Source organism: Scomber japonicus, chromosome 23 (genome assembly GCF_027409825.1).
Source record: "Scomber japonicus isolate fScoJap1 chromosome 23, fScoJap1.pri, whole genome shotgun sequence".
Lineage (NCBI taxonomy): Eukaryota > Metazoa > Chordata > Actinopteri > Scombriformes > Scombridae > Scomber > Scomber japonicus.
Genome location: NC_070600.1, coordinates 15074760 through 15090170, shown reverse-complemented (window position 1 = coordinate 15090170; position 15411 = coordinate 15074760). Strand labels below are relative to the sequence as shown.

Genomic DNA, 15411 nt, shown 5'->3' with positions numbered 1-15411 from the left:
CTGCTAGCGCTAACAGTGTATATGTTTGTGTGTGGGTATATTGTTGCGGTAAGTCTGGTCTATGGGGAAAACAAAAAAACAAAAACAACAATAAACCAGAATACCTACAATCATCCTAAATGAAAGGTAGAGAGCAACAAAGAGAAGAAGCAAGCAATAAAGAAAGCCAGACATAAAGAAAGAAAACAAATAAACATAAAGAAGAGTGAGATTCTTGACTTGCATGGCTGCCTCCCTTTTTTCTTTAACAGTACTGCTCCTCTGGAGACTTATCAGCCAGGCCATGCTATCACACAGACGCATGAATGGACGTTAACCTTCCACACTGAACTATATACTGTCCCAGTCAGCCCTTATCTCATGGTCCTAGTGGACAATATATAGCCAGTGTCAGGCTCATAATCATATTATGATTATATAATATACATGCATGATATATAAATGCAGCGTTTAACACCCCTGGTACCTAGTGATAGGCAAATCATCGCCCATATCAATATTACTTAATAATCAGATTGCATCTGTATTGCTTATTATGGACTGTTTAACAAAACTGCATGATAAAAGGCATGATATTCACCTTGACTCCTGTGCAGTGTTCCCGTAAAGTCACTCTGTCCATTTCTACTGCCGAGATATAGATGGCAAAGGGTCAAAGAATTCATATAACAAATGTATTAAATAATATGGGTCCACTCCAAAAGTTAATGCTATGCGTCCATAAATATTCACTTCATGCTGCAAAAGGGTAGTAAAAATAGACAAGAGGTAATCGTAGTGCATAACTTACAGCAGAGGGTCAGAGAATATAAATTCTGTGTAGATATATAATGTAAATGAGTGATGCCTAACTGTGTATACATGCATTTCCAAAAAAAGTGTTGGTGTGCATGCGTGCTATTACATTTCTGCTCGGCTCTTCAGTCCTCAGCTCCCTCCAGAACATACAAAACCCCACATGCTAAACGCTAATGTCTTCCTCCAAATTCGAACTATTGAGCGAATTAATGTGTGCTTCAGCGGTTGCAGAGAGCAGATGCGTCTATAAAATGTGCTCCCTTATGGTTTCCCGTATGTGGCTGCAGCCAAGGTGTATGAGAGTGTGTGTTTAATGTGGTGTGGCAATATTGAGCTCTCTTCCTCCCATCAGCCACGCTGGCTCTGGTGCCAGCGGTGTGTGTGTGTCTCTTCCTGATAACACCTGGCACAGAAAGCATCATGGCACTTAAAAGGGGCTCATACAGTACATATGTGCCCACAAATGTACCCACGCTCTAACTCCTGCATAGATATGTAGGCACAAAGACACACACACATGACCACATCTGTTTCATGATTGGAAACTCTTACAACCATTATATAGTACTGTCACTATCATCTTTAATTATCCATTGCAGTCACAGGGTTGGATAGATTCACCACCTGGCCAGCTAGAAGCTCCTGACATAAAGTAGTAAAAGCTTTGTGCAATACTAGTTTAAATTCCTATTTTAATTCATGCTTTCTGGATAAAAGGTGTCAAACCCCTTCATCACAAGCTCTCATGACAACTAAGTGAATAAAAACTACACACTGTGGAAAAGAGCAGTCTGCCCCTGGAATATGAATGGCAGGAGAAGAAGACCGGAGGGCTCTTTTATTTAGCCCAATTAAAAAAGGCAAAAAGTCCAAACAAAAGGAGTGTTTTATTGCACTCCCTACTATCAGCAGAAAGGCTCATTAGCCACAGCAGCATAATTAGCAAGATGCTGCACTCCTCGTTAAGGAGGGGCCCGAGCCGTAAACAAACCCTGCTGAACTCCAAACGCCCACGGTCTCTCTCTCTCTGTAATGAACTGCCACCGCTGTTCCCTCCCTGTGTGAGAGAGAGAGAGAGAGAGCCAGGCACACAGACAGGAAGGCTCTGACAGAAACAAACACACAACATCATGCAACACACACACACACACACTGGCAAACACATGTCCAAGGTCTGCAACACAAATACCCACAGCACAAACAAACTATCTCCCTGGGATACTGTCTTCCTTGACAACCGCATGGACAAAACACACACACACACACACACACACACACACACACACACACACACACACACACACACACACACACACACACACACACACACACACACAGAGAGAGAGACTTGTCGAAAAAGGTTGCATGCATGCCAAGCACACATTTTTACAATATTATAGACATGTAGAGCCACCCTCCACCAAACTTCCAAAATGTCTGACAGCTGAGACATAGAAAAATCTTGCCAACTGTCTGGATCTCAACTTTGGCACAGTCGTGATTTTTAACCTGCCACATGAGCCTGTTTTGAATGTCAAAAGCATTACGAGCATGTGATTAAATGTGGTAGTCAATATCACTTTTTAAATTGTATTTGTTAAATTACATTTCTAGTTCTTAGTTAAGTCCGACGGTTGTCATTTGGACTATCTTTGAACAAATTTTGTCATTTTGAGCAGCATAAATGAAATTGCATTCCCATTCATTGTATTAGGCTGGCGGCACACATTTCACAGGGAGATGTTTTAATCTGCATAGAAACATACCACGAGGGAGTGAATGGAGAAATGTGTTTTGATATGATTTGAGTGAATTGAGCCTTTTAAAGGGAAATAATGAGATTCCCATAGACAAACACACTGTCACACACACACAGCTTGTACCACATAGAAAGACAGCCCTAAAATATGCATAAACTCAGAGAGGCTATATGCCTTGTCTTTTAGTGTCACCATGCAGTCACTCAGTCATGGTGTGTGTGTATGTGTGTGTGTGTGTGTGTGTCATGTGTGACTGCAGAGTGCAATTGAGCCAAAATTATTTGTCTGGGTAGGACAGGCATTGTTACTTTCTGTAGAAAATGGCCCTGGGAAAGAGAGAATGGTAGGTGTGTGTATGTGTGTGTGGGAGAGAGAGACAGAGAGAGAGAGTGAGAGAGTTTTGTGACCAGCAGTTAGCAATAGCCACAAACTCAAGAAAGATCAAGCACTATTTCAGGTGCAATTATGATCCTGTGAGATAGATGGCATGGTGGCCATAATGATCTGAGAGAGAAATAGAGAGAGGGAAAGTGGGTGTATGTGTAAGCGTGTCAGAGTCTGTGTGTGCGTGTGTGTGTGTGTGTGTGTGTGTGTGTGTGTGTGTGTGTGTGTGGGTTTGCCCCTGAATCAACAGAGATCACAGAAAAACTGCAAGGTGAGTGTACTCAAGAGAGCCCTCCTCCATTGAACAGGGGTACAAAGGGGAAACAGTGCCAAACAAACAGGTAGTGTGGATCTGTGTTTTTTTAAGCCTCTCTGACTGCTCACATGGATAAGTGCTAGACACACACACTGTGTATGTGAAAGTCAAAGCTTTTCACATACAGTGTTCACAAGCCATTTTTTATATGCATTACATAGCATTTGATTTAATAATGACTAAACTGGACAAATGTAGAAAAAATATAATATACAGGGGAAGGGCAAAACATGATATTTGATGTTTCTCACCTGCAGCAGGGGTCTCTGGACACCCAGAACCTTCATGGTATCAGCGCTGGCAAGGATCTTCAAAGGGTCAGCTGCTTTGCTCACTGCCTCAATTTCCTTGTTGATCTCTGTTCGCACCTAATGGTTCAGTGACAAAGGTTGACATTAAACGGGCCATGTTAAATGAGAAAGAGACAGGAGGAGCACGCACCTCTGTGTTTCACACACAAATTAGAATCAAGCTACGGTAACACAACTTTCTCTGAATGATATAAATTGTTGAGTTGAGCAAACAGTTTTTGAACTTTTTTTATATTCCTATGTACTTTGCTTGGTTTTGGTTTGACATTTCCTGTAGCTGAAAATGTTCCCATCATTGTTAATAAACTGCAGTTTCAAAGCAGTTTCTCTATATTTTGTTGAAAAACACTGCATGACTCCAGATGGCTGTCTGGATAAAACACATAGTTTGAAAAACTAAAAAGTTAAAATTTCTTGAAAAACCTTGAGGGGCAAATAGTTGCATAAATCAGAATAACAATTATGTTTGTAAGTTAAATTATATTTGAGTAGAGCAGCTTTGAAACCAAACAAACAGCACATAAAAAGATGCAAAAGGTGTTTTATCTTGTGCAGAAATGTTTTTTACTTTAATGATAATATACTGTGTATGTACCAACACTCAGGAATAGAATGATCTATCTTCGAGGAACCATCTGTTTAGTAATTAAGGTTTAGTTGGGAAAGAGCAGGTTGAGGTAATATTAAGAAGATTGAGACATACAATGATCACTGGCAGTATGTGTGTTATTTAGTTTCAGTTTTGTGAAACCCTGAGAGGGTACATCAGGCCAACTGACTGGCTATGAGCACGACCATTCACATCAATGAGAACTGTGACTTTCAATAACAGGCTATAAAAATACCTTTTTTAACATAAAATTAGCACTGATTTGTTATCAGTGTCCCATAGCTCAGGATTATATGAAGAATTGTATTCTCTGCTTCAATGTTCCCCTCAAGCATTTCTTTGAGTGCTGGAATACCACTCTGTCAGACAAGGGCATCAATTTGTCATTTCAATACCTGGTTGAGGAAGAGGTCATTGATGTAATAAGTGAGGAATGCTCGGAGTTGGCACTGCTTGGCTTGGCCTGGCCCCATGTTCATTTCTATCTCCTGAATGAACCTGCACAGAAAAGTTAAGAAAAAACAAACATTAGCCACAACAAAACATTACCTGTAAATGGATGTTAATTCAACACCAAAATGGTTATACCATAAAACTATAAAATAGCATTGCTACCAAACAGTATAAATTGTTAAATTTTGTTTCTCAACAACTTTAAAATGCTGCTTACATGTACATGCCATTAAATCAGTATTTTTTGATTATCTTTGATTATATATTTGTGATAGACACTCTAAATGGGAACTGTTTGCATTTTGCTGTCAATACCTATGTACTTTTACTTAAGTAGGGTATTTAATGCAGGCCTTTTACTTGTAATGGAACTTTTTCGTTTTTACTGTGGACATGCTACTTTTATTTAAGTTAAAGATCTCAGTACTTCTTCCAAAACTGCCTTTAAGTGTTCCTGTGGACCTTTTTAGCACCATAAGTGCAAGACTTCAGTTACACAAGGCAACCTTCAATATGAATGTGTGCAATAGTACTGAGTGTCCTCAAGTAAAAGTCAAAAAACTCTAAAACTGCAGATGCTGAACCTATTTACTGTTATTTATACAAAACGATTAGAGCCACAGTATGCATGCTTTAGGAGTTCCCTCAGATAGCTGGAGCGTGGTTGGTCAGATAGGGTCAGACAGTAATATATGGGTTGGTGGAGGCACATGCACACCTCGTTTGTCAGAGAATCATTGGTCACTGGCCTCGTCTAACACACACCACAGGGCAAACCATGCAAGAGCGAGTGCCTTCTCAAGCGCTCAGCACATATAAATGCACAAATAAATCAAACTCCTCACAAAAGAATTCTTTGACCTACAAGACCTATAATATATATGACCTAAACTTATAGAAGAAAGAGAGAGACAAAGAGAATAAAACGGAAAGAAAAGAAAAAAGAAACATGTTTCTTTTGAGATCAAAATCATGAGAAACTGAGGACAGAAGCTGTAAGTGATATAAGAGTGAAGCTACAAAGATGACTCTAGATGGTGATTTGATTGGACCAACCCATTTGTAATAAGCAGGAGGAAGACTCCATTGCTTAGAAACAGTCTCTGTGCTCTAGTAATGTGTCGTGGATGACAGAACCAGGAGGCTGCAGCATTGCAGACAACAGGGGACACAGTCTATGTAAGAACCATAGATCAGTGGTGCCTGGTGATTGATTAGCAAAACTTAAGCTTACATGTTCATAACTGTGACGGCCCTCTGCCTCGGCCACGGCCCATATGGAAACATACAGAGACACACACAAAAACCCTTACAGACAAACACACAAGGAGCATGAGCTGTAAGATCACACTACTCAGCATTTGTACCCAATTAGTCAGCAAGAGCAGAGACAAGTGTGTGTGTGCACGTGGGTGTGGGTATACGCAGCCTTGTGTGTCAGAGTGAGCAAGAGAGAGACAGTGTGAGCGCAGAATCTAAACCTATTCTAAATCCTTCATTGATTCCCACTGAAACTCTACTACAACAGAAAGTTAAGTAGGAGAAACTCTTCTGTGGCCTTATTAAAACCGTCAAGCTTGCAACAATCGGGGCCAGATACGCAGCTTCTCTATATTAATATGTAGAGAGCACAACTTAAAATGCTCCTCCTTTACAAAACACATACCATTTCTGCTGACGACTTCATTTCCAAAAATTGAGGTTGCCACAGTTTAAACGTGGATCGCGTTGCTTTGAGATCCATCTCGTGCTGTCATTATTGTCATTGTTTCAATACAAGTGTCAAGATGATGGATCTTCGAGTTAGAGTGTGAGCACAGATGGATTTTTGTAGGCAGGGGTGATAACGTTTGAGTAATGTAGCAGGGACGAGGCAGTAAAGCGGCTTTGTCTATCCAGACGACCATCTGGAACAGAGCCGCAGGCCCCTTCATGAAAATACCGAACCCACGGGTGTTGCAGAGATGTTTGGCCGAGGTAACTGGGTTAAAAGGGCTGTTGGGGCCCACAATGAAAACCCCAAGAGCAAATGTCAGCAAATTTACATTTTAAGAGTATAGTTTTAGAGAGCAAGACAACATGCATTAAACCCAATACTGTGTGAGAGGATTCAGAGGAATAGTTTGGAATATAGAGTAGTTAGGCTGGTTAAAATGCAAATGGTTAAAGATTTCCAAATGGATCCTGAAAGAAAATCCCTCTCAGCTCATTATCATTACCGCCACATCTTCTAAATGTCTGCCTCGCTGATGGTGTGACACACTATACGAAGAATAACAGCTCCTGGTGAAGATGATGATGGTAATAACAAATTATGCCAAATGACTTAAGACACACATACACACGCATTTACTCATTCAAAAGCCATCAACTTATCTCAACTCCAAATGAATCATAAAACACCGAAACCCAGCAGAGCACTATATCTGCGGGCTGTACAAGGCCATTTGCAGAAACTCGTACTCTGAGCCAAACCTCCTACACAAAAACATGGTGAGACGGTCTGACCTCTCACCGAAGAATGACAGCTAGCCTCATTTGATCTCCCAGGGCTACAACTGAGCTTGGCTTTACATTGGTCTAAATTGACATTTTCACCAGTTATCATGAGCCACTGCACAATACATCAGAAAATGACTTGGTTTGATAGCTTTTCAACTTGTCTGGTTAGAGTTTCCTTCTACATTAGTGATGAAAAAAAAGTTTGTCTTTTTTTCTTTTCAGAAAAGTGAAGTCTGCATTAAATGTTCAATAACATTTCAGACATGTTTTAAAGGGCAACATAACACTGGCTTATGAAAAACAAGCAACATCAATCAACCTCTGTTATGGTTACAGGAATGTAAATGTGCCTGTAAGGTTGTATATTTAAAGACTTAATTCACTTCACAAGCATACCATATGTATGACATAAAAGCCAATTTAATGGTAGATAAATGCATAATTGGCATGCTTCTTTAAATTGCCACCATTTACTTAAAAACACCACTCATTCAAACCATGATTTCCCTCCATTCAAAACCACAAGAATTCAGTAAAGTGTCCGCTTCAGCTTATGAGGCTGTTACAATTGGACCTGATGTGACATTAACAATGTTGGTTTCATTGCCAGGTGACAAAACACACCAGTCAACCATATGGCAGCTGTACACAGCAGAGGTGTCAGCCAAGTCGCTAAGGAGACACTGTGGAAGCGGCGCAGAGACACAGCAGCAACTACACAGTGTGGACTCGCCCCTGTGTGTGAAATCTTAATAACCTTAAATAATCTGCTTATCACACACATACACACTATTTCCAACTGGCCTAAAAAATACTGTGGCAGACATTTAGACTGACATGCAGCAAAGGTTGTAAAAGGAGGCATCAATTACAAGAAGAGGATTAGAGTTAGAACATTAAAAGACAACAAGATAAAGAGTGACTTAGTGGTGCTGGTGCTAATTGATTTACTAAATACAATTATTATTATCATAATAATAATAATAAATAAATGCAGTGCTAATACAGTCACATGTGTTCTATGACACTAAAGCAGAACAGATGTTTGACAATATGGAGCTTTTGTCTATGCCCTCCAGCAAAGAGTCAAAGCTGTCTAATCATTAGGTCACCATACTGCCCTACAAACTAATGTGTTATATTTCCACCACCACAATTTTGAGAATTTGTCATATTCAAATAATAGCAGCTGCACAATTTCATATAGACACTGTCCTTGGTTTGAGAAGTAGTCCAACTTCGGTTTTTCTAAGTAATCGAGGTACTGAAAGGTGTTTATTTATTTATTTTTTAAACATTTACAAAAACATCATTAAAGAATGACATATGGGAGGAATCCTGAATGCAGTTTTTCTGTTGCTAAGGTCGAGTTTTAGAAATTAATCTGAGTACATTGCATCAACCAGGTAGATATAAAACGCAGCCTCAATCAATTTGTCCATTTTGAAGACTGCACACTGCCTTCTGAAAATGTCCACCCACTCACTACTAATCACACAGGTGTCAAGAACTGATCAAATGCACAGGCACACTCACAAAAACGTACACACAAGGATGATATTCAAATTCAGAGGGAGTGCAGCATCCTCATGCTCCCTTCAAGGTGTGTTGTCCTCTCGAGCCAACATGGCTGCAACAGTCACACAATAAATCCAGTTTCTTAGCAGCAACTGCTGATGATTGCGCTTGACAGCCTGTAATTATCTGTCATTACGAAACAGATGTCAGAGCCTAGGGTCTGGAGCTGGTTATTGTAGATGCCATGCCCTAGGTGTATATGTCGAGAAATAACATTCTTGAATGGCATAATGTATTTATACCAACAGGGATTTGGCTAATGAGAGGATCCGCTGCATCCTAATGGTTGTTTGATTATTCAGAGAAAGTCAAGGTTTGACTATTTTTAAGATAGCTAAAACAAATGAGAACAGACAGGGACAAAGATGTTTTATAGCAGCAGCTCCGAATTCATTTCCCACTGGAAACTAAACCTAAGGTAACAAATGCTTCTTTAAATGGAAAGGGCTGGGATCCCATCATCCATCTCTATCTGCAGCAGCGGCGTAATGATGCCGAAAGAGAAATGGGATAAAGACAAAGATTTAAGAAAGACAGCAGAATAAGAGTGTGCTAAGATCGATTAGAGACTCAGCATTTTTAAATCTCCCAGAATTCCCCCCAGGCACGAACCTATCAGCTATGTTGAATTCTGATTTCGCTGCCCGGAGAGGAAGGCTTGTTCTGTAAAGACCTGTCACACACCAAGGACAGGACACACTGAATCTCTGCCAACTGAGAGAAAAAGAGGGAGTGCTGGTGTGTGTGTGTGTGTGTGTGTGTGTTTTTGTGTGTGTGTGTATGTGTGTGTGTGTGCTGCTGTGTGTGCACGTACTTTTGTCAGAGGCACAAACGACATCAAAATGCACAGCCACATGTCAATACATCAATGCACCACATCCAGTGATACTTGAAAGCACTTATCTATTTATTTATTAATTATTCTCTATCCGAGCAATACCCCTTCACTTTAGGAAGATTTCAAAGTCATAAAGGGATTTTAATGGATGGGGACAGTTGATGAGTTTTGTGGCACAACCAGCATTAGCTTTCATTCTAATGGATCATACAACAAATGTAAGGGAAATTGTTATTCAACTGCACATAGGATATTGATTTTCTGGTAATATTACACACTCCAATACACTCTATTTACTTATTTCTACAGTGGTGTTAAATTAATGGAGGCACACATGAAAATTGAAAGACTTACTCTTGAGATTTCAAAGCACACAACTGTTGCAAAGCTTTAAAGAACCAGAAAATTGAAAAGATGGATGAGAGGAAAAAAATCATGATCTGAAAGGTTACGACATGACATGATCCAACATGACAACATCAAGATACCTTTTCAGCCATAATATGTATTGCTTAAAAACATATATGCTTCTCAGGTAAAAGTTCAAAGACTTGCAGCAGTTTCTGCCTCCACCACTAGATGGCACTGTGTCAGCTTTCCTTAACAGCTCAGGCTGCAAGACCAGTTGACTTTTTGTTTATACCAAACGGTTTTGAGGAAAATTAAGATTCCAGTTGGTGTGTATTTTCTGAAATTACAGTACAGGATTTGCTGTATTGATGTGTGTATGTGAGCAAGTAAGCGCAAAGAGGACAAAGACAGAGAGAGAGAGATGCGTGAATATATTGTTTTTTGTTTTTTTCCTATGTGACAATACTGTGTGTGATTAAGTGTGCGAGCATGTGTTTTCATCAGTGCCTAGTGAAATGCATATGGTCTTCCCACACACCGCCCACGCCTCTGCCAGACTCCCTGCTGTTTATACCCTGCTCTTGCCCCCGATGCTGCTTCACATGTGCTGAAGGCTTTCGTTTGCACGTGTGCGTGTGCATGCGTGTGTGAGAGTGTGTTTGTGCAGGGGGGCATGAGCTTGTGTTTGTGTAAGAGAACAAAAGAGAGAAAGAGAGGAGTGCGATGGGAAGGTGCAAAGATGCATTATGGAAATAATGTGTGTCCAGATGCTTACAGCAGCAGGTATAAATGGGTTTCATAATCAGGACCTTTTTTTGAGAGAGCAAGACTAATAGGATATAAAAGAGAGTTTCATCTTCCTGTAAACCTATATAGTTGCTCTGTTAGACCACAATGGATGGTAGACATAAAGTCACTGTGAGATAATCTTTCAAGGTTATTTGTTCCCAATTATGTGCAGCTTGACCCTGTCACACATAAAAAGGGAATCAGATCGCTGCTCATATGATACATAAAATACATTTTTTAGATATGAAGTGTCCAGCTCTCCTTAGGCTTCTGGGCTGAAGCTCTTGAATTAGATCTATTCAGTAAAAGCTTTGAGTGAGGTGAGGTAAATAAAAGGGGATGTTACATAAAACAAAACTCTTTGGAGGCAGGTTGACAAGCAGAATTAAACTTGTGATCAAGACATGAGTTTTGTAGTTTAATCTCAATGCTAACTACAAAATCTAACATAAATAACTATGCAATGTTGTCAAAGTATGCCTAAGAATGTTAGTTATCCCAGGGGAAAATTTGAACTCCCTGGACCCCATCTATTAGGGGACGAACTAGCCAAAACAATAATTCATGTCGGATTATTCAAATGGTTTTAGACAGTGGGGTAAATATCTCACACATATCTTTCCAAACAACAAGTCTTCCAAATTAAATGACCAAATATGTCTTTTGACCATGTGCATTACAGAACAACACGTAGGAGCGTTTTCTAATCTGGCGCCCCCTACTGGCAGTAATGGACAGGACATAATTTGTCTCTGCTTTCCAAAACCGTCAATCACTGTTCAAAAATAATGTTTTATAATGTGACAATGATGACACTTAGTTAGCATTAGGGAAAGATTACAGTTTGGGTTAAATTGGTCACTTTGTAAAGTTAGAGAAACATGGTGAGGGTTAAAGTTACTACTTCCATAAAGTTAGACAACCTTCATTGTCATGGCTACAATAATAACCATGGGGTTACAGACTTGCAGTTGGAAATGTGACATTGGCAGCTGGAAAAGGAAAAGAATAGCTGAAAAGCATGCTGTTACAATGTCATATTTTTATACCAATTCTCAGTCAGACAGTGAGAATTGGACAGAATTTATAAAAGAAGACATGAAAACCAACAACACTGGCTGTACCACTCAAGTAAGCTGACAAGCCATATGCGTCCATATTCTGGGGATATTGGCATTTAGTGAACATGCAGGCTTAGAGAACAGAATGTATTGCAAGCACAAGAAATCTGCAGGAACACACAGAAATGCTACAGCATAAAACCAGTACAAATGGAGGAAATATTGTGCTCTGTTCATCTATGTATGACGTACAGGTAAGCAGGTCTATCTCTATATTTGTAAACAGATGTTCATTGTGCATGTGTGTGTGTTAATCGACACATGTAATGCTTGCATGCACATTTGTTTCTAGAAGACTATTTCTGTCAATGTGTGTACGTGAGCGTGTATGCGCTGGCCGTCACAGTGTGGTGCAGACCAATTAAAACAGAGGAGATTGATGACCAGGGGCTCTGAGTAGCAGCAGTAGCAGTAGCAGACAGTTGCTTCCTGCAGACAACAGGAAATGAGATGCCCTTGTTTCGCTGATGCTGCCAACATCAACACCAGAGAGCCTCTAAGACAAATCACCATCTCACTGCTGCTTCTGGCCTACTCTTCCATCTTCCTACAGCGTACTCTCTACTTTCCATCCCTTTATCTCTCTCTAATTCTACCCAAGACTATTTTCCTCATTAGTCTTTTCTGTAAGAGTAATGTAGTCAAGTTATATTCAGGTGATGCAGTGCAGATACTAAGTACAGATGTGCACAGACACGCACTGTCTCAATTGGTTGATCCTAAACTGCCACACATTGCTGGAATATAGATGTTTATATTCAGTTTGGGAGTATTTAGTTTATAGTTTGGCTTACTCACTGATAATAGCATGCCAGTGAATTTTGATCTACTGCTGGATAATTGTCTACTGCCCATGCCTTAATTATCATTTATTGTAGTTTCTATCTATTCCAACAAAAATGCCCTACCTCACTGAAACTTTATTTCAAAGACACACCCTCCCTGGCGCTTTGCCTAAGGCAAGGAATTCATAGCAGCAGGGGTAGAAACCTGTCCACCGCTGGTCTCTTCCCATTCTCTACAGCTTCTAAATTTTTCTTTTTTTTTTTTTTTTTAAACATATTTTTCTTTTCAAAGGTTTCTTACTGAAGTATGAATTTTATACAGGGGGTCATCTCCACTGTCAACTGAATGATAAATACTAAGATCAGTAATGATGAAAAGAAAAAAGGATTATAATGCTGCTTAATCTCAAACAAGACAGTGTTATCCCAACTGGTAATTGTCATAGTATTTTAGTTTTTGTTTAGATCTCCCATGTGGAACATAAGGCATATTGCCCATTCATTTATAATGGAAGTTACTGTAACTGTTGCAATTTTTGATGTTTTCTTCTTTTACTACACTGTGAATGGAGGAGGGCTGTTGGATAAGGGTGGTTCACTCATCTCTGTCACATGCTACATTGAGCCATTATGACCACAGAGGGGCAAAGATGCCTCAATGTCCCAATGGGAGGTTATGGCAGACTAAATTACTGCTTTTGTGCAACATGTCTGTCAATAGAGACAGAGGCAGGTGACAGCAGTGTTCATGGCTGGTCCCATGGTGCGTGTGTATAAAATGTCTGTGTGGATGTATGGCCCCTTCAAATGCCTATTCTCTGAATAAAAGGCACTAACTGCTCAGTTCAGCCACTCACACACACAGACACACACACACACATACACACACACACACACAGACACACACACACACACACAGACACAGACACAGACACACACACACACACACACACACACACACACACACACACACACATACCCAGAAGCCAGGTGCAGATAGATACTGTATCTGGTCTGATTGTACTCTAGTCATTGCTCCAGTATTCAAGTTTTAATCTCCTCATAAAGCAACACTGATTTATAAGCCAAGCACTAAGTGGCCTCCCACAGGTGACATTTGCAGAAGTGGGGAGTACTTTATTAAAGTAATTCAGGAAGTAAAAAACAAAGCATACAGAGTAGAATAGAGGAACTGGCACTTGTGTAAAGATAAGTTGACTCATATTTGTATCCAATCGGTCTCCAGGCTTATTTCAAGTTGGCTTCACTGTGGATGTTTAGTCTATTGCAAGAATGGATTATCTGAGAGCATGTTGATTTGGATGTTTTTTTCTGTAGCCCAGTGCAGATAAGAAATCATAATTATGTCTTTGTGAACAAGATGTTTTTTAGATACTTGTTGAACTAAGGTTTAGACTCATAATAAAAGAAACCAAGCAAGACAATGGTCTTAAAAACCTTGAATGTGTATTCTCTCTTTAAGTCTGGGCGCTCACAAGTTTATCAAAGTGACCCACTGTGAGAAACTTGGAGTTTATGACTAATGTGTTTGACATTTTCGGGCCGTGAGTCACTTTTTAGTTTCAGCAAAAAGAGGTTGAAGGATGAAACAGAAGATGGAGTAGACGGTTCTAATTAAAGGTACCATCTAAACTTGCTGTGATTCATCAGTATTAACACAGAGCCAGAAAGAAAGGAAACAATAAATAATCAAAAGAAAAGAAAAGAAAAACTTGCCTATCAGTAAAATGTACTGCAACATGTTTTTTTCAATGATGAAGGTGAGAAATATTAAGAGAAACAGTAGAGCGTGGGAGCCAAAATGATTGAATAAGTGTTAGATTCATCTTTCACACTGTTGTTAACACTAACTGCCCATGAACACACACACACATACACACACATGATGTTATTTTCTAATCAGAGTTGATGGTGATGATATAGACTTTTGAGCCACTGAAGGACACTCATGGTTCAGTGAATGACTCAGCAAGACTGAAATGGCAACTATCCCTCGGAGAACTAAGTGCAAAGGAAGGCACTTTTCAATTCGTCTGAAAACTACTAAGAAAAACACTTAACCTGCACACACAAAGGGCTGGCAGCAAAGATGGACATGAAGAGTCTATTTTGGCCCAAAGGGGTGCGTGAATGGAGAGTTGCCCCGCAGAAAGCAGCCAAAGTTAAGGTTAAAAGGATTGTTGTGAAGGATGGTTATATTTTCTCGAAGACACAACAGCCACAGGTGAAGGAATGCCATTTTGCAGTTATACAAAAAAAACTAGTTTCAACTTCCCATCCTGGTGTGTGTGTGTGTGTGTGTGTGTGTGTGCGTGTGTGTGTGTTTGTTTTCTATATACCCAACTAACACGCATCAGGGATTGTTACGCTGCATTGTATCATACAACTAAACACTGATGCATTACTCCAAACAGGTTGCTAGGTGAGTCATTTCACATCACATTCACCTCTGATTAAAAAGAAAACAAAACCACTTTATATTTATCATTTCCTCTCCTTACTGTACACTCTTATCTCCTCCTCTCCATCTCCTGCCCTGCATTTCATTCCTTTTGCTCTCCCCTACTGTCATCTCTGGTGTCTTATCCTGTGTAACACTTCAGACTCTTCCTTCACCCTCATCTTTCTCTCTCACCCTTTTCCCCCTAATTCCCCTGCCTCTCTCTATTTTTACCACTCTATTGCTGTTATCTCTCCATGGCACCGTTTCAGTACAACGTCCTCCCCCTCTCCCCACCCGCTTGACATACCTTTCCTCCATCTCTCTTCCACCTCTCTACCTCTTTTAGCCTCC

The 15411-nt window shown here is 40.0% G+C and overlaps 1 protein-coding gene across 1 annotated transcript in view; it reads right to left on the bottom strand.

Annotated features, from left to right (window-relative positions):
* The window catches only part of exoc4 (exocyst complex component 4), a 117850-nt gene that overhangs the window by 37595 nt on the left and 64844 nt on the right, over nucleotides 1–15411 (bottom strand). Inside the window, exons 12-13 of the mRNA XM_053313951.1 lie at nucleotides 4575–4677; nucleotides 3510–3626 (exon numbers count right to left, since the gene is read on the bottom strand). Coding sequence (XP_053169926.1) covers nucleotides 3510–3626; nucleotides 4575–4677 — 220 coding nt within the window. The remainder of the gene's footprint in view (nucleotides 1–3509; nucleotides 3627–4574; nucleotides 4678–15411) is intronic.